The 22,713-nt window shown below is 34.7% G+C and overlaps 1 protein-coding gene across 1 annotated transcript in view; it reads right to left on the bottom strand.

Annotated features, from left to right (window-relative positions):
• Nucleotides 1-22,713, bottom strand: part of AATF (apoptosis antagonizing transcription factor) — a 104,280-nt gene that overhangs the window by 34,401 nt on the left and 47,166 nt on the right. Inside the window, exons 9-10 of the mRNA XM_074262048.1 lie at nucleotides 7,958-8,025; nucleotides 6,207-6,287 (exon numbers count right to left, since the gene is read on the bottom strand). Of these exons, the coding sequence (XP_074118149.1) occupies nucleotides 6,207-6,287; nucleotides 7,958-8,025 (149 nt within the window). The remainder of the gene's footprint in view (nucleotides 1-6,206; nucleotides 6,288-7,957; nucleotides 8,026-22,713) is intronic.

Genomic DNA, 22,713 nt, shown 5'->3' with positions numbered 1-22,713 from the left:
CCAGTGAAAAGGGACAAGACTTTCCCCAAGAATGATATTTTTCAAAAGATGTAAAGGAAAATATTTCTAAAGATATCATTGTAACTATACAGGAAATACCAATGAACTCAGAGTCAAGAAAGTCATCAAGAAAAGATGAAAGTAAGAAAGACAGGTAGGTGAAAGTGTATCTAAAAAAAAAAAAAATAGCATGCAGATGGGCTCTAAAGACAACTGTTGCTGTCACCATCTAATATGCACTTTATTTTGCTTCCTTCCTGAACTACTTCTGTCTGCGGTTTGCAAGGCATGTCTTAGAGTTGGGTTAAAAGGCCTTGGGATTCAGTTGTCATATCTGCAAGGCAGAGGTGCTGGCTGGATTCTGTGACCTCTAAAATTCCTTCCAATTACAAGTATCCAATCCCAGAAGAACTTGATTGTAAATAAGTAAAATCTGCAAATAATAATCTGAAATAAGACATTTCATTAATAGAAACAGAATGTCCATAGCAAGCAAAGTGACACTCCAACTGTAGTCTGCCATTGAGCAGACCACATCTTGAAAATTATGGGCATTTCAGAAGTTAAACTGAAATGAGGAGGCATATCCAGGAGAGTTCCTAAGAGAATGAGACAACTAGAAACCATGGCCTAAAATGATCAGTTGAAGAAAAGTTATATTCAGCTTGAAAAAGAACTTTGGGGAGAAGATAAGTACATTTTGAGACAATATGTAATGTAGTTTTTAAATACTTGAAAGGCTATCACTTAGAAAGAGGTTAGTCTTGTTCCCCTAAAGCTAGGATTAATGTGTATGTATAAAGGGGGGTGGGGGGAAAAGGGAGGTAAAAATAAGGGTGGAAGAAAAAAAAGAAAAGGTAAAAGGGGAAGAAATACAAGCATATATTTCCTAACAATTAGGACTATCCAAAAATTGAATGTGCTACTTCAGTTAGTAGTGAGTTCCCTGTTCCTGAAAGTATTCAAAGGGAGGCTTGGATGATATCACCGAGACTGCTGTAGACGACTATGCAATAATCAATTCTGATGGATGTGGCTCTTCAACAATGAGGTGATTCAGACCAGTTCCAATTGTTCAGTGATGAAGAGAGCCATCTACAGCCAGAGAGAGAACCGTGGAATCTGAGTGTGGATCACAACATAGCACACTCCTTCTTTCTGTTGATGTTTGCTTGCATTTTGTTTTCTTTCTCAGTTTTTTCTTCCCCTTCTTGATCCGATTTTTTCTTGTGAAGCAAGATAACTGTATAAACATACATACATATACTGAATTTAACATATTTTAACATGGATTGGACTACCTACCATCTAGGGGAGGGAGTAGGGGTAAGGAGGGGAAAATCTGGAACAGAAGGTTTTGCAAGGGTCAATGCTGAAAAATTATCCATGCATATGTTTTGTAAATAAAAGCTTTATACCTATGCATATGTACTGTCAAAAATGTTATAATTACAAATTAAATGAATAAATAAATAATAAAGATAAAAATCAGCTAAAAAAAAGCTTTAAAAATATAAAAAAGATTTGTAGAGATTTTTGCTTTGGGTATGGATTGGACAAGATGACTTCTGAGATGCTATCCTTAAAGACTAGAGAGTGATTTACTTATAATGTTGCAAGCATCCCAAGATTCATTCATATATGAGACTGACAGAAAAAAAATTGACAGTTACTAATTTTCAATGTTGCCAGGCTATAAAGTAATTCTCTGTTTTTAAGAAGCTCCTGCTGACTTCCTTATGTTTTCAAGTGAGCTTAAACCTATTGATACACTGAACTTCCACACAAGCCCATTCAAACTCAAGATTTAGATAGATCATTTATTGCTTTTTAAAAAATAACTTTTTATTGACAGAACATATGCCTGGGTAATTTTTTACAACATTATCCCTCACACTCACTTCTGTTCTGACTTCACCCTTCCTTCCCTCCCTCCACCTCCTCCACTAGATGGCAGGCAGTCTTATGCATGTTATATTATGTTATAGTATATCCTAGATACAATATATGTGTGTAGAACTGAACAGTTCTCTTGTAGCACAGAGAGAATTGGATTCAGAAGGTAAAAATAACTTGGGAAGAAAAACAAAAATGCAAACAGTTTCCACTCATTTCCCAGTGTTCCTTTTCTGGGTGTAGCTGCTTCTGTCCATCACTTATCAATTGGAACTGAATTAGATCTTCTCTTTGTCGAAGACATCTACTTCCATCAGAATACATCTTCATCCAGTATCGTTGTTGAAGTATGCAATGATCTTCTGGTTCTGCTCATTTCACTTAGCATCAGTTCATGTAAGTCTCTCCAAGCCTCTCTGTATTCATCCTGCTGGTCATTTCTTACAGAACAATAATACTCTAAAACATTCATATACCACAACTTACCCAACCATTCTCCAATTGATGGGCATTGATTCATTCTCCAATTTCTAGCCAGTACAAAAAAAGCTGCCACAAATATTTTGACACCTACAGGTCTCTTTCCCTTCTTTAGTATTTCTTTGGGATATAAGCCCAGTAGTAGCACTGCTGGATCAAAGGGTATGTACATTTGATAATTTTTTGGGCATAATTCCAGATTGCTCTCCAGAATGGTTGGATTCGTTCACAACTCCACCAGCAATGCATCAATGTCCCAGTTTTCCTGCATCCCCTCCAACATTCATCATTATTTTTTCCTGTCATCTTGTGTGTGGGGACCTCAGAGTTGTCTTAATTTGTATTTCTCTGATAAATAGTGATTTGGACAACACTCTTTCATGAGTGGAAATAGTTTCAATTTCTTCATCTGAAAATTGTCTGTTTATATCTTTTGACCATTTATCAGTTGAAGAATGGCTTGATTTCTTATAGAGTCAATTCTCTCTCTATATTTTGGAAATGAGGCCTTTAACAGAACCTTTAACTGTAAAAATGCTTTCCCAGTTTGTTGCTTCCTTTCTAATTTTGTCTGCATTAGTTTTGTTTGTACAAAGGCTTTTTAATTTGATGTAATCAAAATTTTCTATTTTGTGATCAATAATGATCTCTAGTTCTTCTTTGGTCACAAATTCCTTCCTCCTCCACAGGTCTGAGGTAAACTATCCTATGTTCTTCTGATTTATTTATAATCTCATTCTTTATGCCTAAATCATGGACCCATTTTGATCTTATCTTGGTATGTGGTGTTAAGTGTGGGTCCTATTATTTACTATTAAAAACCCATCACAGATTATGAATAATAGTAGGATTTTTCTGACATCTCTTTTGGTATCAATTTATACTCTTAAAAGTTTCACTTCATTTCAAATAGAAAATCATTAATTAAAAACCAAATCAATTTTTAAATCATTAGTTATACAAACTTTGTTCTTATATAATCTTGGTCTCTTAGTTATTAAAGCACAGTTTCTACAGATGAGTTAGCCTGAAACACAGAAAAAGTCTACTACTGCATGGTCCTAATCCTACTTAGGAGGCACTTCACAACCACACTGGTCATATGGAGAATTGGGTGTAACATGGATAACGATTATCAACACTTGGAAAAACAACTCAAGCAAAGAGCTTTACTGATTCAAAATCAAAAGATCATAAGAACAGCTTAATCATGATGGTGAGACAGAAGTGGATAGTGAAGCCTTGTAAGTATGCCATACTATACATATTCTCTTCAAATGCAAAACTATAAAAAGCAAGCATTACAGGCATTAGGAACATACTGTACATCTCCTTCCTTACATTCTAATGAACAACTTAAGAAGACATAGACATTTCTCATTATTTGATAAGCATTGTCCAAAACATTTAAAGGTAAACTGAGGTAGACAAGGAACTGTAATAGGTCGTGACGAGTGATCCTTAAGAAAATTCTATGGTTTTTTGTCCTCAAATAGCTTACAACACACAAAAGTCTGCTGTGATATTTTTTAAAGACCCTAAAATATAGCACAAATGGATGGGGGAAGTAGAGGGAAAAGGACAATATATTTTCCTATTTGTGTAAGGGAGAGGTGGGAATGCCAAAAAATTATATAAACTCAAGAAGATAAGCAGCTAGTCATATATAATTACAGTATACTTCAATATTCTGATGTATCAATGAGGTAGGGATCCCCTCCACCAAATCAGATTTCAACTCATCCACATCATCTCCTTGTGTGACATCCATGAAATCTACTTGATCCATCCAAAACGATATGGCTTCTTCTAAATCTGACACAGATATCTATGCCATACATAGATTATCCAGCAATTATCCTTCTTATCACATGACCAACAACTATAATGTAACAGAATGTTACCTTAAAAAAACAAAAAACAAACTTGAAATATGCTATAAAAAATTTAGAAGTACAGGGCAAAAGCTCTTTTTCTCTCTCTCTCTCTCTCTCTCTCTCTCTCTCTCTCTCTCTCTCTCTCTCTCTCTCTCTCTCTCTCTCTCTCTCTCTCTGTGTGTGTGTCTCTCTCTCTCTGTCTCTCTCTGTCTCTGTCTCTCTCTCTCCCCCCCCCCCACCTCAGAGAATCCTTAGTTCTCTCTCCCCACCCCACCAGTTTCCTACATATAAACCCTTTCACAGTAGGGCCTGTTTCAGTTTTGTTCTTATACTACTCCTGTGTCTGGTTCACAGTATACAATTAATCATCTTCTGATTAATTGATTTAACCATCTTTAAGAAGACAATGACCACTGCTTCCTATTTCCTTGAAAGAAAGAACGACAACAAAAAGAATTTAGGTTAGATATAGAGATTCTCTCCTAATGGTGAGTTGTTAGATACTGGTAACAGTTCTTGAATATGGTTATTAAATCTGCTCTGGAGCTGTTTAAAAATTTTAATGGATTCACATTTGTCAATGGGTAGCTACTCCCTTAAGGCAGGGAAATTGGACTGGCTAGCTTCTCAAAGTCCTTCCAAAACATTATGATTATACCTTTCCTCAAAGGACCTTCTGAATTATATGTGACTTCTTCTGAGCTGAAGTCTGTTTATATCTGATGAAAAACTCATTTTCTGGAAATATTTGATTTGAAAAGCCTAACCATTCCAATTCTTGCCCCTGGTCCTTCCTTCAGTTGCAATCCCTTTAAGTGATGGCTTAAAGAACCGAGGGATTTCCTAGTGACTAAAATCTCTACTTTTCCTCAAAACACTGAGTAAATAATAATTTTTAAAATTTTCTGTCACACATGTTCCATGCATACAAGCACAATGGTATGGACTTCATGGCCTTTTAACTGAAAATATTTTGTCATCATATTGTGTAAGTACATGGAACCAAGAAACCAAGGAAACGAAATCAATGAGCAGAAGACTGTAGGCTGTAAGGAGAGGTTCTTAACCATCTTTGTGCCCTGCACCCTTCTGGCAACAGTTTGGTGAGACCTATGGATGGAACCGTTGTCAGAATTATGTTTTTAAACACATAAAATAAAATACACAAGATTACAAAAGAAACCAATTATACTAGTATACAGTTATCAACATATTAAAATACACACACATACATAGACTCCAGATTAAGAATAAATGATTTAGAGCTTAGGTCATAGAGGCCATCAAATGCTTCCTAAATGTAAATGTAAAATTCATTATTTTACAAATGAGGAAACCAAGGCACAAAGAGGTTAAATGGAAGGCCCAGTCATAAGATACATAATCATATGTATCTTAAATGGAACTTGAAACCAGCTCTTCCAAGCTCCAAACCAAATACCTCCTCCAGTATACATTGAACATACTATTGTAAAGAAGATGGTAAAGGCACTCTAATATCCTATTAACTGCATCAAAACTCCAAAGACAATCTTTTTCTTAATGCCTTTGTACATATCTCTTCTATCCATATAATGTGATGTGAGTATCAAAAATTGCTATCACCACTTTAGACCTAGAGAAATTAAGTCATATTAACTCTTTTTGCTCCTTTTTGAGGATGCAGAGGTTCAGAAAGTCATTACCAAGACAACTAGATGGAATCAAGAGGACCTGAGTTCAAATCCAACCTCAAACATGTAAAGCTTACCAGCTATGTGACCTGAGCAAATCACTTAACCCCAATTCCCTCAAGAAAAACAAAGCAAAAACAAAAAGAAAATTAGTATCAAAGAACCATGGTTACTTTCTTCATCATCAATGTAAAGTGTTATCAGGACAACAGTAACAAACATAATGACAAAAACACAAAGACAAACCACAATATTTCAAGACACTAAAGTTACAACTCACCGGAGCTTCCTTCCTTTGCTGGCTTTTCTATCAACTTTCTTGTGAATTTTACTTCGTAACTTCTGGATGGCCAGCCATTGCCTGTAACACCCACAGCAAAGGTCAGGCATTATCATAAGCAGAAACTGTTACATACAGAAGAACAAATGGGAACCACTCTAAGAACCCTAAAGAAAGATATCTGTACCCCCCTCAACTTATTTTACAAGACAGTTGGTGACCAAAGTGACTGAGAAGCATTTTGACAACTATAAAAAACAAAAGGCAAACTATTAACTTCTATGGGAAATTTGGTTAATAATGATCTTTACTACATAGGGAGTAGCTGTGATAGATGCTAAATTTGCCAGAGTTTATAAAAAGTTAACTTAGTAGAGATGCTGTGTCTTCTTGAAATGTTTCAATTACTTAAGTTTTTCTAAAATTCCTGTTGCTACTTCTAACTGATTTACATGCAGATATGCTTTAAATGTAAGTTTTTCTTTCTCATATCCAGGTGTTTTAACATCCAATTTTAAATATCACACTGACAATTTTTTAAATTGCCTACTGAAAAAATGAGACAAAGTTGAGAAAACAATAAATTTGTTTCTCATTTTTGATGGGAAATACTATTAAGGGGTTAATTTTTCAAGGTAAGGGTACCTAATTGAGAAAGTTTTTCATAAATTGCTGGTGGGAACAAATGTTTTAAAAAAAAGAAAGAAAAAATAAGCTAGCCATTTTACCTGATTTACACAATGAAAACTCAACATCTGAAAAAAATCTAGCAAAATCCAATTACTGCAATCTTAATATAATCTTAATTACCATAATCTATTTTATTGTAAAGTCAGATAAATGTATAATATAATCACCACTTAAATGTAATTTTGCTCTATCATGTTAAATTTATAGTGAATAGTTCTCCATAATATTCCAAATATACACAGAATATCATGACACATTACCCTAAAATTCAAGTAATATTTACTTGAATAAAATTATTTCATCAACACAAATTTTGCACTACATTCTTTGGCTTTCCCCAAATGTTGTTCTGCCCGGAATCCCATTCTGGCTTTTCGAGCTTTTGTTTCCTTCTATGCTTTTTCAAATCATGGCTCATGGCTATTTAAATGTATACTATTCATTAGGCAGTACTCTGAAGGCCCTTTTTATTTTCCACCCTCAGGATGAGGCAGACACACACACACACACACACACACACACACACACACACACACACCCTCTTCCTTTACTATTTTACATTCTAGTCTGACATCTGGGCAATGTTGCTGGTTCCAATTTCTAATTGTACTGAATCTTTCATGTGAGAGATGGAGGTCTCAAACTGGAGTAGCTTAACAAAACAGATTTGACTATGAGCAAGGGACCTGTTGTGACATAAGGCCAAATTCTGACAGGAGGCAGCACTTAATTAAAGTGGCTGCTCTGTAGCCTTTGGTAAGTTAGTAGGTAGAAAAGATCACAGTTGAAATAAAAAGGAAGCCATTTTAAAATCCAACAACAAAACAATACATATGCACATTTTATACCCTCTTTACAAATTCCCAAAGGAGTAACAGACCCCCAAGTTGCATGACAATTTCTGATATTTTGTCTCAGTGGTTTCTATTAAAGTAATAAAGCTTTATAATTTAAATCAATCACTGCCTTTGAGTGATATGTGTGGACTAAGGAGACTCAAAGGGAAAAAAAAGTTATACATGCTTCTATAGATGAAGAGGAAGATATATCTAACTATTTACCTGCCCATTGCCACCTGATCATTAGGATCCAAGGAACTAGTTTTCCGTTCTATAAGTTCTCGGAGAAGCTAGAAGAGAAAAGAAAGCAACTTATTTATTCATCATCTCCAAATACTGATTTTAAAAGGGCACAGTAGGAATTCTGAATGGCACAGTTACAACTCTAAAACTACAATCAATAAGACACAACCCAGTGGCAAGAGCATGACTGAATTCATGTTAATCCCTTCATATTTATATATCTTTTAAAAAGGTGGCTAGGGTTATAGCAGAGAACAGAAGTCCATTAGGAAGACTTATTGTCCTACAGTTCATTTCAAATGGATCAATGTGTGGGAGCAATGCTCCCTTCATCGTTTTATGATTAGTTTTGTCCACCCCATTGATATCAATGGAGAATCTTTAAAAGGTCAGGGAAGAAGAGGTCTGTGGCAAAACGGAATCAGCATCATCCTACCCCCACAACAGGACAAAATATATAACTTATATTGTATAATCTCCTACAAGAGAAAATCTTGCTTAGGCAAAATTCATTGTTATATAGAATTAAAAGTACAGGCTTCATCCTTCTTTCCCCACAACTAAAACTAGCTTTATTATGCAGTGATGAGCCTATATATATATAAGATGCTAGCATATTTAGAGCCAGATTTCTAAAAGTAAGTCAAAGGACAAAAAGTCACCCATTAGGCACAGAAACTTACTCTATACTGCTGACTTGATGGGAACTCTAAATTATTCTCCTTTCATTTGAAATATTGTGACACATGTTACAAGTGCCCATCAGCAGTAACACAGATTTTGGAATTCATTGTAGGTTTTCAAGTCTTAAGTGAATATGAAGCAATGGACTGAGAGGCAATAAGAAATAGAATAGAATTCTTTTAAAAGGTCATAATGATAATCCTAGAAGTAAGCCCTTCTTACTCACTACTAAAAACCAATATCTATAGTAGAGTTGAAAATTTTTTAAATCTTCCAAGTGAAAAGCCTTTGAGAAGGCATTAAAATAAACATGATTATCCTAACTAGTCACCAATAATACAAATTTGATTTCAAAACCTGTTTTTTTGTTTTTGGTTTTTTTTAGCCCTTATAAGTAATTATCTTATAAAGCTGGCATGCATAACTATGTAGATATTTCACCAAATTAAATAGCTAAACCCATTAGGAGGGTAGAAAAGGGGGAATAAATTCCTAAGAAAATAGTTTCCTTTTTAATTTTCATTTGTTTACTTAAGTAGGCATTCTAAGAAAACACATTTTAAAAAATACCCACCTCCTTAAGATGCATTTTTATTGCAACAGGGAAAAGGGTATCTCAATCGCAATTAAAAAACCTCCCAGGATGTTTTTTCATTTGCTTATTTTGGAGATTATTACCACAGCAATTACATTTAAAAATGCAGGGACCAGAGGCCACTGGTTTATTATCACTAGAAAACAGCAAGCTATTTCTCTGCCCTGTTTATCTGATTGATTCCCAACATCTTTCTGGCAGCCAATCTATCAGTTTATCTCTCCTACTTCATCACAGTCACTTCTGGCAGCTAAATACAAGATCCAAATCCAGTGTTACACAGACATACGACACAGTAAACCTATGTAACACTGCGACTCTGTAAACAGTTGCCCTTAAGGCTAAGCAAAAATGGGCTTCTGGTTTCTAGTCAATATTCTGTCAAAAGCCAGGTAGGAGGGAGAGTTAAAAAAAAAAAAAAAGGAAAAAAAAAAAAAAAAAAGAATGAAATAGCTGCCTTTCATTGCCTTTACTTTATGTGGTTCTTTCTCCATTAGGATCACAACTGCTCTGGGTTTCCTAGTCTCTCTGGTCCCATGGCACATAGGCAGTAGCACGCATGAGAGAGAAAGTGCACATGGTGGTCTTGACTGGTATAACAGAAAATGCTTTCTTCAGAAGGAAGCCCCATCTCTGCATTTCTCAGAGTCCTTAGACTTATTGGAACTACACAACTTCAACAGATCTATTAAGCTCACAGTGGGATCTAAAATTCAAACCCTAAGTTAGGGTAGTATTAATTTTAGAACACACTGTATACAAATTCTGGTCTGCATTTTAAAGTATGGCCCATCACCTTAGTAGCCATATGACTTACACTGTTATTTCTATTTAGTCATTCATTATTTGGAAATGTTGTTTTTTGGTTATGTCTAACTTACTAATTTCCAATGTTTTATAAGAACTCTGCTACATCCAAGATAGGAAAGAAAAAGCAAGCAAAAGTTATAAACAAGCAAGTTGTTTACACTCTTGTTATGTATATCAAATTTAGAAGAAAATGGGTCATTTTAATAATTACTAAGAGATAGCATTTCTAGGATGTGAGATGCAAAATTTATTTTTGCACCAAGTACTGCTTTAAAAGCATAATCTTGTTTTTAAACTAGAAATAAAAGACTTCTTACTAATATTAAAATTTACATTTCTATTAAAGTTATTGGATTTTTAAAAAAAATTAAAGTTTCCTTGATGACACAATATTTATAGTAGTTCTCAGAATGAAAATGAAATCCATAAAATGTCTTCAAGTTAAGAATGTAGTCCCCAAACTAAAAAGCTGTACAAGTCCTTTAAAGCAGTTTCTCATGGAAGCATTAAGATAAATATGCTTTAATGTTCTTGTCAGTCCACAAACTACCTGGCCTATAATGTAGAATATAAGCTCCTTGAGAACATATCTATTTTATCTTTTTTGTCTTTATATTCCCAGGACCCAGGAACAATGCACAGAGTACCTACTTAATAACTTTTTGAACTGAATCCTGTACAGCTAACTACTATTAATATTTCATTTTTCTATGACGAAATGAATTCTAACTTCTAGCTAATCAAATATCAAAAGGTAACTACATCTTGAATGGAATTAGAGTCAGGGGCACTGTAAGAAGTAGAGGAGATGTGAAAGGCAGGAATCTGGGCATTTGTTAATCTTCTGTATCAGTATAAAAGATTAGGTATCACTGTCATTTACTCCCCCAAGGCATTCTATCCACCCCCATAAATTAGTAAGAGGTAGAAAAACAGCATAGTGTAGGGAGAAGGGATTTTAGAACCAGAAGACCTAGCTTTTAAACTTAGCTCCACTACTCAAAAACACGTGTGTGGGGGGAAGGGGGCGCGCAAGTCACTTAACATATTTGGGCCTCAGTTTTCTTAACTGTTAAATGAAAGAATTAAACTAAATGATCTCTAAATTCCTTTCTAGTTTCAAATTTTTTGATCCCAAAAGTCGAGTATCTATTACTTTTTTGACTAACCATAATGAGGGATGGCTTTAATGTTCTTTAATCTTAATATCCACAATATACTAATTCTCACTGATGCAAATGCTGTCTTTTGCTAAACAAACATTATGAGAAATTTTTATAAGGTGGAACATAAGATACCATCTGACTTGGAGCTAGAGAGTTTCAATTTATACCAACTTCTGTAGACAGATAAACATGGTAAAATGCTGCCTGGACAAATCATTTTATACAATGCTATTAATGCAGTATATTGCCAAATCTCACATAATGGCCCAGAAATTTCCACTGTAAGGTTCAGACCAACACCCATTAAGAACATTGTTCCTATAGAAACAACTGATGTTTGTAATGTTTTCTGCCCAACATCAAATTTTTGGGATAATTTAATGATGTTAATTAGAAGATACTTTTCTATGTTTTGTATGGCGATACCAATGTTTCAATTTACATAATACTCTATTTGACATCTACAGAATATACTAAATATTTATCCAAGTATGCACTGAAATGATGCTTATTCATACCAAGTTTATTTCCGGTGAAAAACCATTATTTGCTACCATTAGGAATATCCTCCACTTCCCTTTTGGTGCCTTTCCTCATTTGTCCTGGAATGTTACCTAACTCATTTTTTAAAAATGTCATCAAGTGCTCCCTGTGATCTGTTGGTTGTCCCAACTCCTTATTCTAGGATTCCAGCCCACATCTGGTATCCCCCTACTCCAAAAAATTGTACCCCAACCTCTAAAACTTTCTTAGTTTTCCTCCCCTAACTCCCCTATTCACATAGCTTAGCTCAATGTTAGCAATCCAATTAAAGTAGTTAAACTAAGGTGCAGATGAAGCCCAGACATTCTTAGAGTAAAACAAGTACTGGAGTTAAGAACTGAGTTTTGGCTCTGCTACTTAGTAACTGGGCCAGTTGGGGAGCAAGTTTAAATCATTTAGTCTTTCTGATTCTCAATTTCCTCTTTTACAAAATGGAGCCAATACAAATATTTTGACTACCTACCTCACAAGAGACATTTTGGCTCAAAGCTCTTTGTAAGTAGCTCTACATATTATCACCTATTTTCCCAAGAAGCACAGGTAATTTTAAAAAGGAACTCAACTCAAAAGAACTTTGCAATAAGTCCATATAATAATCTACTAATCATCATGTACCTTCCTTTACTATCTGGCTTTTAAAAAGAAAGGAAAGATCTCTGGCCTTCTTCCACTTATCCTTTTGTGTACTCCTTTTCATCTTGTAGCATTCTTTCATTTGTGAGTATTATTATTATTTTTTTATTATATTTTTTTATTTACAAGATATATGCATGGGTAATTTTACAATACTGACATTTGCCAAGCCTTTTGTTCCAATTTTTCCCCTCCCCCCCCATGGCAGGTTGACCAATACATGTTACATATATTAAAGTATAAATTAAATAAATATATGTATTCATGTCCAAACAGTTATTTTACTGTACAAAAAGAATCGGACTTTGAAACAGTGTACAATTAGCCTGTGAAGGAAATCCAAAATGCAGGCAACAAAATTAGAGGGATTGGGAATTCTATGTAGTGGCTCATACTCATTTCCCAGAGTTCTTTCTCTGTGTGTACCTGGTTCAGTTCATTACTGCTCTATTGGAACTGATTTGGTTCATCTCATTGTTGAAGAGGGCCATGTCCATCAGAATTGATCATCATATAGTATTGTTGTTGAAGTATATAATCATCTTCTGGTCCTGCTCATTTCACTCAGCAGCAGTTCGTGTAAGTCTCTCCAGGTCTTTCTGAAATCATCCTGTTGGTCATTTCTTACAGAACAATAATATCCCATAATATTCACATACCACAATTTATTCAGCCATTCTCCAATTGATGGGCATCCACTCAGTTTCCAGTTTCTGGCCCCTACAAAGAGGGCTGCCACAAACATTTTTGCACATGTGGGTCCCTTTCCATCCTTTAAGATCTCTTTGGGATATAAGCCCAGTAGTAACACTGCTAGATCAAAGGGTATGCACAGTTTGATAACTTTTTGAGCATAGTTCCAAATCATTCTCCAGAATGGTTGAATGTATTCACAATTCTACTAACAATGTATCAGTGTCCCTGTTTTCCCACATCCCCTCCAACGTTCTGCATTATCTTTCCCTGTCATTCTAGCCAATCTGACAGGTGTGTAGTGGTATCTGTGAGTATTATTTCAAGAAAACTATTTTTCCTATTATACTATATATTTAAATATTTTTTTTTTTAATGAAGTGAGGTTATCCAATCTTGAACACAAGTCACTGTTTTCCAACTTTTCATAGACTCAATAAGATTATGGATCTAGAACTAAATTCTAACCTCTTTTTTATAAAGATGAGGGAAGTGAAAACCAGAGACATTAAGTTTTTTGCCCACGGTGCCATAAAGTGAATTGAGGTTAATCAAGAATTTGAACTCAGTTTCTCTAATTCCAAATGCACCACTTTCTTCACTATACTACTTCCCTGCCTCCATCTTATTGATATGACATGGTTCCAAGTTCCAGTGTTTTTTCATGAACATATTTCTGGGTAACTCTCAAATATGTCTCTTAATTATCTGTATTATTAATATTCAAGTATAGCACAGAGTGATGTAAATCGACAAGTAATCTAATCCAAAATCTGAACTTAAGACAACAGAAATAAATATTTCTAAATTTAACTGGTCAAAATTGCTGCTATGTAAAATTGGGTTTTTAAAGTTCCTCTTTCTCTCTTCTTCTGAGAAAGGCTCTTTAGCTGTTAAGTTGTAGAATAGCCAAAAGTAAATAAACAGTAGAGAAAAGGAAAGGCCAGGGGTATGGAGAAATCCATGAAAATGGACAAATTATTGGCTAAAAAAACAATGTGCTAACTATTTGAGTTAGGATTTTACTAAACTTTTTAGTGATAATCTGGATAAGAAATGGTTAGGCAACCACTTCCTTATGCCTTACTTAGTTTAAGTTTTGGATGAGTGAACCTGACAATGGCAGCAATAATAAAAAGAGCTCTTGTTTATATAAAGCTCTTTCGGACAAAAAAGTGCTTTTTCCATATCATCTCTTTTGATCTTTCAACATTCTCTTCGTTTCACAGGAGGAAGTTGAAGCTTAGAGGTTAGCTAAATGATCATATAAGTGTCAAAGGCAAGATTCATATCCAGGTCTTTCCAATTCCAAGTCAATGCTATCCAACTGTGTATACTCTTTGATCCAGCAGTGTTCTCTACTGGGTTTGTATCCCAAAGAGATCATAAAAAAGGGAAAAGGACTCACCTCTGCAAAAATGTTTTGCTCTTTCAGTAATGGCAAGGAATTGGAAACTGGATGCCCATTAGTTGGGAAATGGCTGAACACATTATGGTATGTGAATGTAACGGAATTATTTTTTTTAATTGAAGTTTTTTATTTTCAAAATACATGCAAGGATAATTTTTTCATCACTGATCCTTGAAAAAATTTGTGCTCCAATTTTCCCCTCCCTTACATGGCAATATATGTTAAACACGTTTAGCATATGTTAAATGTTAAATCCAAATAAGCATATGTATTTATATAATTATCTTGCTGCACAAGAAAAATCTGATCCAAAAAAATGAAAAAAGAAAATAAAATTCAAGAAAACCACAACAAAAAGAGTGAAATGCTATGTTGTAATCCACCCTGTTCCTACAGTTCTCTCTCTGGGTGTACACATGGCTCTCTTATCACTATATTATTGGAACAGACCTCAATCATCTCACTGTTGAAAAGAGGCACATCTATCAGAACTGATCATCATATAACCTTGTTGTTTATGCACAATGATCTCCTGGTTCTGTTCATTTCACTCAGCATCAGTTCATATAAGTCTCTCCAGTCCTCTCTGAAATAATCCAGTTGATCATTTCTTATAGAACAATAAGGAATATTATTGTTCTATAAGAAATGATCAGCAGGCTGATTTCAGCTTGAAGAGACTTAAATGAACTGATGCTGAGTAAAAGGAGTAGAACCAAAAGAACACTATATAGCAATAATAAGATTAGGTGATGATCATCTGTGATGGACTTCGACTCTTTTCAACAATGAGGTGATTCAAGGCAATTCCAATAGACTTGTGAGAGAGAGAGAGAGCCATCTCCATCCAGAAAGAGAACTGTCAGAACTGAATGTGGAGTACAGCATAGTATTTTCATCCTTCTTGTTTTTTTCTTTCTCATTTTTTCCCCCTTTTTGATCTGATTTTCTTGTGAACATAATAAATGTGGAAATATATTTGGAAGAATTGCACGTTTAAGCTATTTGGACTACTTGCTGTCTAGGGGAGGGGAGGAGGGATGGAGAAAAAATTTGAAACACAAGGTTTTACAAGGGTGAATTTTGAAAACTAATTTTTGCATACATTTTGAAAAATAAAAAGCTATTATTATTTTTTTAAAAACTGTTCAGAAACAATGACTCTTCTTATTGTATAGAATTCTGTTGACCAACTTTCATTCTTTCATTCTATTTTCTAGGGCTTTCTAGGCTACTGTTAGAGGTGCCACTCCAAATTAATTAAGGTTCAATGCTGGGATAAAATGACACACTCACAAGTCACTGAACATTTAACAAAGAGGAGCTTTATTTTGCTTACACTGTAAGGATGCAAGGGTACTCAGCTACTCTGGACACAGCCCCTTCTATTTATATTTGAAAACCCATCTGGCCAGTTGGTGGTGATGGTATGGGCATGGAATCAGGCACCACCAAATCCAAGAAGCCTAGACTCCACTGGAGTAGGACTTTCTTTTAAATGCCCCTAGGTCAATGGTGTCAAACTCAAATAGAAAGAGAGGTTACTAAATCATAAATAAGGATCCCTGTGAGCCACATATTGAATAATCGATATTATCTATGTTTTGTACTATTTTCATTTGTTTTGTCAAATATTCCCAATTACATTTGAAGTGTTATGGGTGTTATGGGCCACGTATGACTCTAAAGGGCTCTAAATGACTAGAAAGCTATGTTGGGAAAGCCCAGGAAACTTAATCAGCTCTCAGAATACTTTCTTTTGGGTAAGGACTCCTATTTTGAGGGGAAGAAAGAAGCTACATCAGAAAACTGCTTTTATCAGAGCTAGGAATAACAAAAAGGGAAAGACGCGTTGAGTACTGGTAGCTCTTCCGACAAGGGGTTATATGACCCAGGAAATCCATTATCACCAAATGTTAGATTTGGAAGGGTCTTTGGGGCTCACTTTGTCCAATACATTTTATAGATTAGGGAAAATGAGGTTCATTGGGGAAAGTAAGTGGCATACCAAAGGTCACATCACTAGTTAATAACAGTCAGTGTTGACATGCAAATCTAGTACTGAAAACCTATTCTTCATTAATTCTTCCAAAGCTCTTCTCCTCCTTCAGTCGTTTCTCACTTTCCTTTTTTTCCAATTGCTATCTGATAGCCAATTCAACTTTATACTATATGTTATTCTCTACTGTCTCAAACTTTTATCCTATTACCTGTCATCTCTTACCAAACAACAGCCCTAGATTGCCCCCACTATCTGCTTCTTCCACTCAGACTCATGTGCTACTGAAAAAAGCTGGAGGAAGTCACACAATTATGCTGACCCATAAATCCATATTATCCAACTTCAACTGGACCCTCATGGTAGTAAGGTAATCCTTCAACTTCAACAAAGCTGTTCTCAATCTTCTCTCTTCTCCTCCGGTTTCCCACATTTCCCTTTTTCTCTTCAGCCAAGTGCCACCTCAACTTGTACTTTATTTTTTTTAATTTATTTTTTTCCCTGAGGCTGAGGTTAAGTGACTTGCCCAGGGTCACACAACTAGGAAGTGTTAAGTGTCTGAAATCATATTTGAACTCAGGTCCTCCAGAATTCAAGACTGGTGCTCTATCCACTCCGCCACCTACCGGCCCCTGAAGGAATCATTCTCAATCCTGCATTCCGTGATCTAGCCAAACTGGCTTTCACTCTGTTCTTTACACTCCTAAAATGGTCATCTGCCATACCTATAATGCATTCCCTTCTTACCTTTTGTTCTAATTTTTCCCCTCCTCCCAGGTAGCAGGTTGACCAATACATGTTAAATATGTTAAAGTATAAATTAAATACAATATATGTATACATGTCCAAACAGTTGTTTTGCTGTACAAAAAGAATCGGACTTTGAAATAGTGTACAATTAGCTTGTGAAGGAAATCCAAAATGCAGGCGGACAAAATTAGAGGGATTGGGAATTCTATGTAATGGTTCATAATCATCTCCCAGAGTTCTTTCCCTGGGTGTAGCTGGTTCAGTTCATTACTGCTCTATTGGAAATGATTTGGTTCATCTCATTGTTGAACATGGCCACATCCATCAGAATTGGTCATCATATAGTATTGTTGTTGAAGTATACAATGATTTCCTGGTCCTGTACATTTCACTCAATACATTCCCTTCTTACTTCTGCCTCAGAGTTCTCCTTTCTCTTTAGGGAACAACTCGGACATCATCTTCTGCATGAAGCCTTTCCTGACCAATTGCTAATGCACCATCTTCTAACTAACTTAATTACTTTTTATCAGTTCTTCCCCTGAATACATTTGTCTTTCCCCCAATCCCATTCCCATCAGAATATTAGCTTCTTGAGAGCAGGGTCTATTTCAGAATTTGTATTTGTATCTCCAGTACCTAGCACTGGACCCAGCACAGAGAAATGTTTTAATAAAATTTGTGGGTTGATAGGTCAGCAAAAATTAAGACTTTGAAGGTTCACTCAGATTTTTTTTTTAGATTACCCAAATCATAGCTTTATTTTTTAAAGCTTTTTTATTTTCAAACATATGCATAAACAGTTTTCAACATTCACCTTTACAAAACCTTGTATTCTCTCTCCCTTTCTCCATCCTCTCCCCTAGACGGCAAGTAAATCCAATATACGTTAACATGTGCAATTCTTCTCTACATATTTCCATAATTATCGTGCTGCACAAGAAAAATCAGATCAAAAAGGAAAAACAAAACAAAACAAAACAAAAAAGGTGAAAATGCTATGTTGTGTTCCACACTCAGTCCCTGAAGTTTTCTCTAGAGATGCAGATAGCTCTCTCCATCACAAGACCACTGAAATTGGCTTGAATCATCTCACTTTGAAAAGAACCAATGTTCATCACAATGGATCATCCTTTAATCTTGTTGCTATTGTATATGATGTCTTTGGTTCTACTCACTTCACTTAGCATAAGTTCATGTAAATCTCTCCAAGCCTCTCTGAAATCATCCTGCTCATTATTTCTTATAGAACAATAATATTCCATTACATTTATATACCATAACTTATTTAGTCATCCTTCAACTGATAGACTTCCACTCTCACTCAAATCATATAATCTTAAATATGACACTATTTTTTTTTTTTTTTTACCAAAAGACTCATTAGCTTGGGCTAGTCCTAGTTTAGAAATATAACAGAGCTCCACAATGGCTAGCATACAAATTAGAGAAGTAATTAATCTTTATATTAAAAGAAGCCAGTCCTACAAACTACGAGTTATTATATTTTTTACATTGGATAATCATGGGGGCAGGCAATTTTTTGTTCCTCAAAGTGTGGATAAAAGCCACATTAGTACTATTAAATAACAAACAGCCTTCATGACAGTGACTAGAGAGTGAAGAGCATCTAAGTGTTTAAAGGAAAAAGGCATTTTATTTAGAAAAAGAAATGTAAGCAGAGAAATCAGATACACAAGTTAAAGCTACTAAACATCTTATAACTAGTATAATTCTTAATAGTGAAGTTACAAATTACCTACTGCTGGTTACTAAAATAAAAGGGGATATAGCCAGAGGCTACCACTGGAAAAGTCTGTCATCTCTGCCTCACTGCTTCTGGTCTTTAAGGATTTGATTAGTTTTTCCTCTTACTGATTCAGTGTTGCATTCTCCCTATACTCCAGAGCTATCTAAAGTTTGTGATTCCAAATGAATGATAAATTCATTTACTGAATAAAGTAACAGTTTTCTCAGAATAAAGTCCTAAAATACTTTCAAAGCTCTAATAAGCTTTGGCTTGGCCACTGAGGCTAAAATTTATTAGTCAAAACAGAAAACTTTCTCATCAGATCCCACCTATTTCATTAGCTGTGATATATAGTGTCTCCCAATGTCTAATTATTAACTAGGAAGTGTAAGTAAATCACCATCAGCATTAAGCCCTGATGTGTGAAGACAGAGTAAGAATTAAGCAATTTCAACTCTAAAACTGCCTTTCTTCTATTTGAGTCAGACTTTTTACTTCCGTTCCCACTTTCCACATAAATAAAAATTTTTAAAAAGGTATTTCTAAAATGAACTCTATACAAAGATCTAGGTGAATTTACTAGCCCCCCTATTTTTCATCTGTGCAAAAAGGAGAAATGATCTCAGTAGGCCTTACTATAATAAGGAAAGTGAATATGGCTTAGGGCCTCTGCTTACTATTTCATTCAGGATACTCCATGATAATTTCTCCTTTTATGAGACTAAAGTACTGTAGATATGCTCTGAAAGAGGTGCAGGAAAATCATTCATAGTCATAATTCATAAGAATCTATTAATAGCTCTCCCAGAACTTATTCTAGCTTATTCTTCAAGTTTTATCCTATAATTTAGAAGACAAATTGGAACAAAACTAAAGAACTTTCTCATCTGAAATAATTTGCGATAGGAACTAGTAGCTGCATTTGCTTTCTCACTGTAGTTTATAATCTTGGAGAAAAAGGAACTTGGATCATTCTGGGCTTTTATCGGATAGGAATTCCTAAAATTATTCTAATTAATATGGAAAAATAAATGCCTTTAAGAAATCTACCAAGTTTTTGTAAAGAAGTATTTTTGTAAAGAAGTAAATGAGCACAAATGATATGATTAAAAACTAAGGTAGGTGGTATTTTAATATCAGAGAAGAGATTTCTCTTTTTGCTTCACTTTTTCCACTCAAAATTTTAGTAAGATCATTGACAATCTTCCTCCCTCCTTTGAAAATGTGTCAGAAGACAGCAAAATCAGATGCATGCTTACTAAATAATACAACTTTGTATTATGTTACAAAGAAAGATGCAATGTACGTGAAATGGGATCTAACAAGGTCATAGAAATCCAGATCTCCTACCTCTCTGATCCCATCACACTGTTGAGGGAAACTCTCACAATATTCAAACACTAACCCTTGGTATCTAAATCTCCAGGAAGAGAACTTTCAGCTAACTCTTATATTGTTAAGTGCTATATTCAAATGACAAAGCAATACATTAATATTTAATACTACGGCACTAATTTAATGGTAATTAGTAAGTTCCATGATTCTTGAGGAGCAGCAAATTCTTCATTAAAAGATTGCCAGAAGCCTGTGTTTAATTTACATGTATCCAGCTGACAACTTATTAATACTTATTAAGTATAAACAAGAGTGTTTTGGCCACATATTTGTTTAACAAACTCCTTGTATACTATTTGTTTGAAAAAGTTTCCTCAATAGCTTCCAGCCAATTCTTTGCTAGCTTATCCCATGAAGTATCACATGCTTTGGTTTTGCCTTTGTTTTAGACATTTTTTTTTTTTTTTAAAGTTAAGTGAAGTCATGCTCTGATACTTCTTGAAGCAAGAATACCGGAAGAAATGAGGGACCATTCATGTGTACCTTCCCTCTCAGCTGCTATTTGATGAAGTTTCCGGGCCTTGCATTTAAAGTGTGACTTTGGGCCTTCCATCCTGTGCAGACTGCATTACAGTAAGCACAGGCTATCGATCAAATGCCAATACTGATGCACCATCTGGATTTGAAAGTTGACAGACCTACAAATGGCAGAATTTTTTGTAAAGATTTTTTTTAAGGACACGCTTTACCAAAAATAAAACCACACACATCTGAAGAAGAATTTTGCAGCAAAATGACTATTGCTACTAAAATTTTATGGTCACTAATATACACATGTATATGGGTTAAGTGTAGATAAATATGTTTTTGAAAAGGGGGAGAGAAAGAGAAAGAGAAATATGTGGTTGTTTGGTTGATTTGAGTTTGGGAATTTTTTTACATGGCCATTGTCTATCAAAAGAATAACTTATTAGTCAGAGTCCTAGCTATTTTTAAATCACAGCCCCCATCATTCAAATCTATATACTCTATTTGACAAATTTAAAAAATTACTATAAAAGCCCTTTAATTTAAAATAGATTTCATCAAAATTTTCAAAGATACTATATAAACTTCCCAAATGATAGAATTATTTGATAACATTAAAAAAGGGATGATCTTTCAACAACAGAAATTTGTTCTTTTTCCAACACCTCATTAAGAAGATGATTCAAAAATCAAACTTCATAATGTTGTTAACTATTAACTGAACCACAGGAAAAAAACATGATAACAATAAGAACACTAATGCCATTAACCTTAGGAATGGTTTGAAAACATCTCTTATTCACACACAAAAAATCTAAATGCATCCAATTAAAGCAACCCGATCAACTGTCCATATTAATCACTCACCAATTTAATTAAAGTAAACCATCTTGTCAGAAAGCTTGCCTCTTCTCTATTTCTCAACATTATCGACTTTTAATAGTTCACTGGATTAGTAATTACTTGTTTATGGCATTATCAAATGCCTAGGAGACAAAAACTCAGCATGTGACCAAGGACAGTCATAGACATGTCCTGACAGCAAATCAGAGGAGAAATTTAACCCATCAAACTGGGCACCAGAAAAGCAAAACCTATTATGCTTTTCTCTACTCTGCCAGTTCAATTCAAAATGATGGGAACAGCCAGTACAAAACTAAAGAGGGCCAGAAGCAACATACAAAATCCTAACAAGCCCTCAGAAATTCAAGCATCGATTTGTATACAACTCAGTTCAACTGGTTCCTGTGAATTGTAAACAAACTTGTTAAAATTTTCTTATGGGCTTATGAAAAAATCTGCGTAAAGAGCTATACTTTGCATAGTTTTAATGTCATAAGCTCTGGCAAATTACTTGCAAGAAAGCAAGTCTTACAGAATCAGAAAATCCTCTAATAAATAATGAGGGGAAAACAGATGGGGCAGCTTATATTTAAAGAAAATTCATTCATAGAGTTGTTAGGGAGGTTCCCTCTTTGCCCAAAAAAGTTTACAAACATTCTTGATTGTTCACAGGCATGTCCCCATGTCCTTAGTGAAGAGTTTTGGTACGGACAAAAAAGTTAAGCCCATGTAAGATAATTCCTTTTGGAGTATAAGATGAATAGAACACTTTCAGTAAGTGAATATTTCAGTTCTCTTTATCAAATCTCCATCAAGTATCCCTCAAACCACTAGTCATCACAAAACTGCAGAACTTATCTTTAATTAAAAATATCAATTGACATCAAGCTTAGTAAGTTGGTACTCATCTAAAGGAAAAACTTACATAGGTTGTAAGTAAATTTAACTCAACTATTTAAAAACTGAGTATGTTTATATCATAAGGCAAATTTAAG

Source organism: Sminthopsis crassicaudata, chromosome 4, assembly GCF_048593235.1.
Source record: "Sminthopsis crassicaudata isolate SCR6 chromosome 4, ASM4859323v1, whole genome shotgun sequence".
Classification (NCBI taxonomy): domain Eukaryota; kingdom Metazoa; phylum Chordata; class Mammalia; order Dasyuromorphia; family Dasyuridae; genus Sminthopsis; species Sminthopsis crassicaudata.
This window is presented reverse-complemented; position numbering and strand designations above follow the sequence as displayed.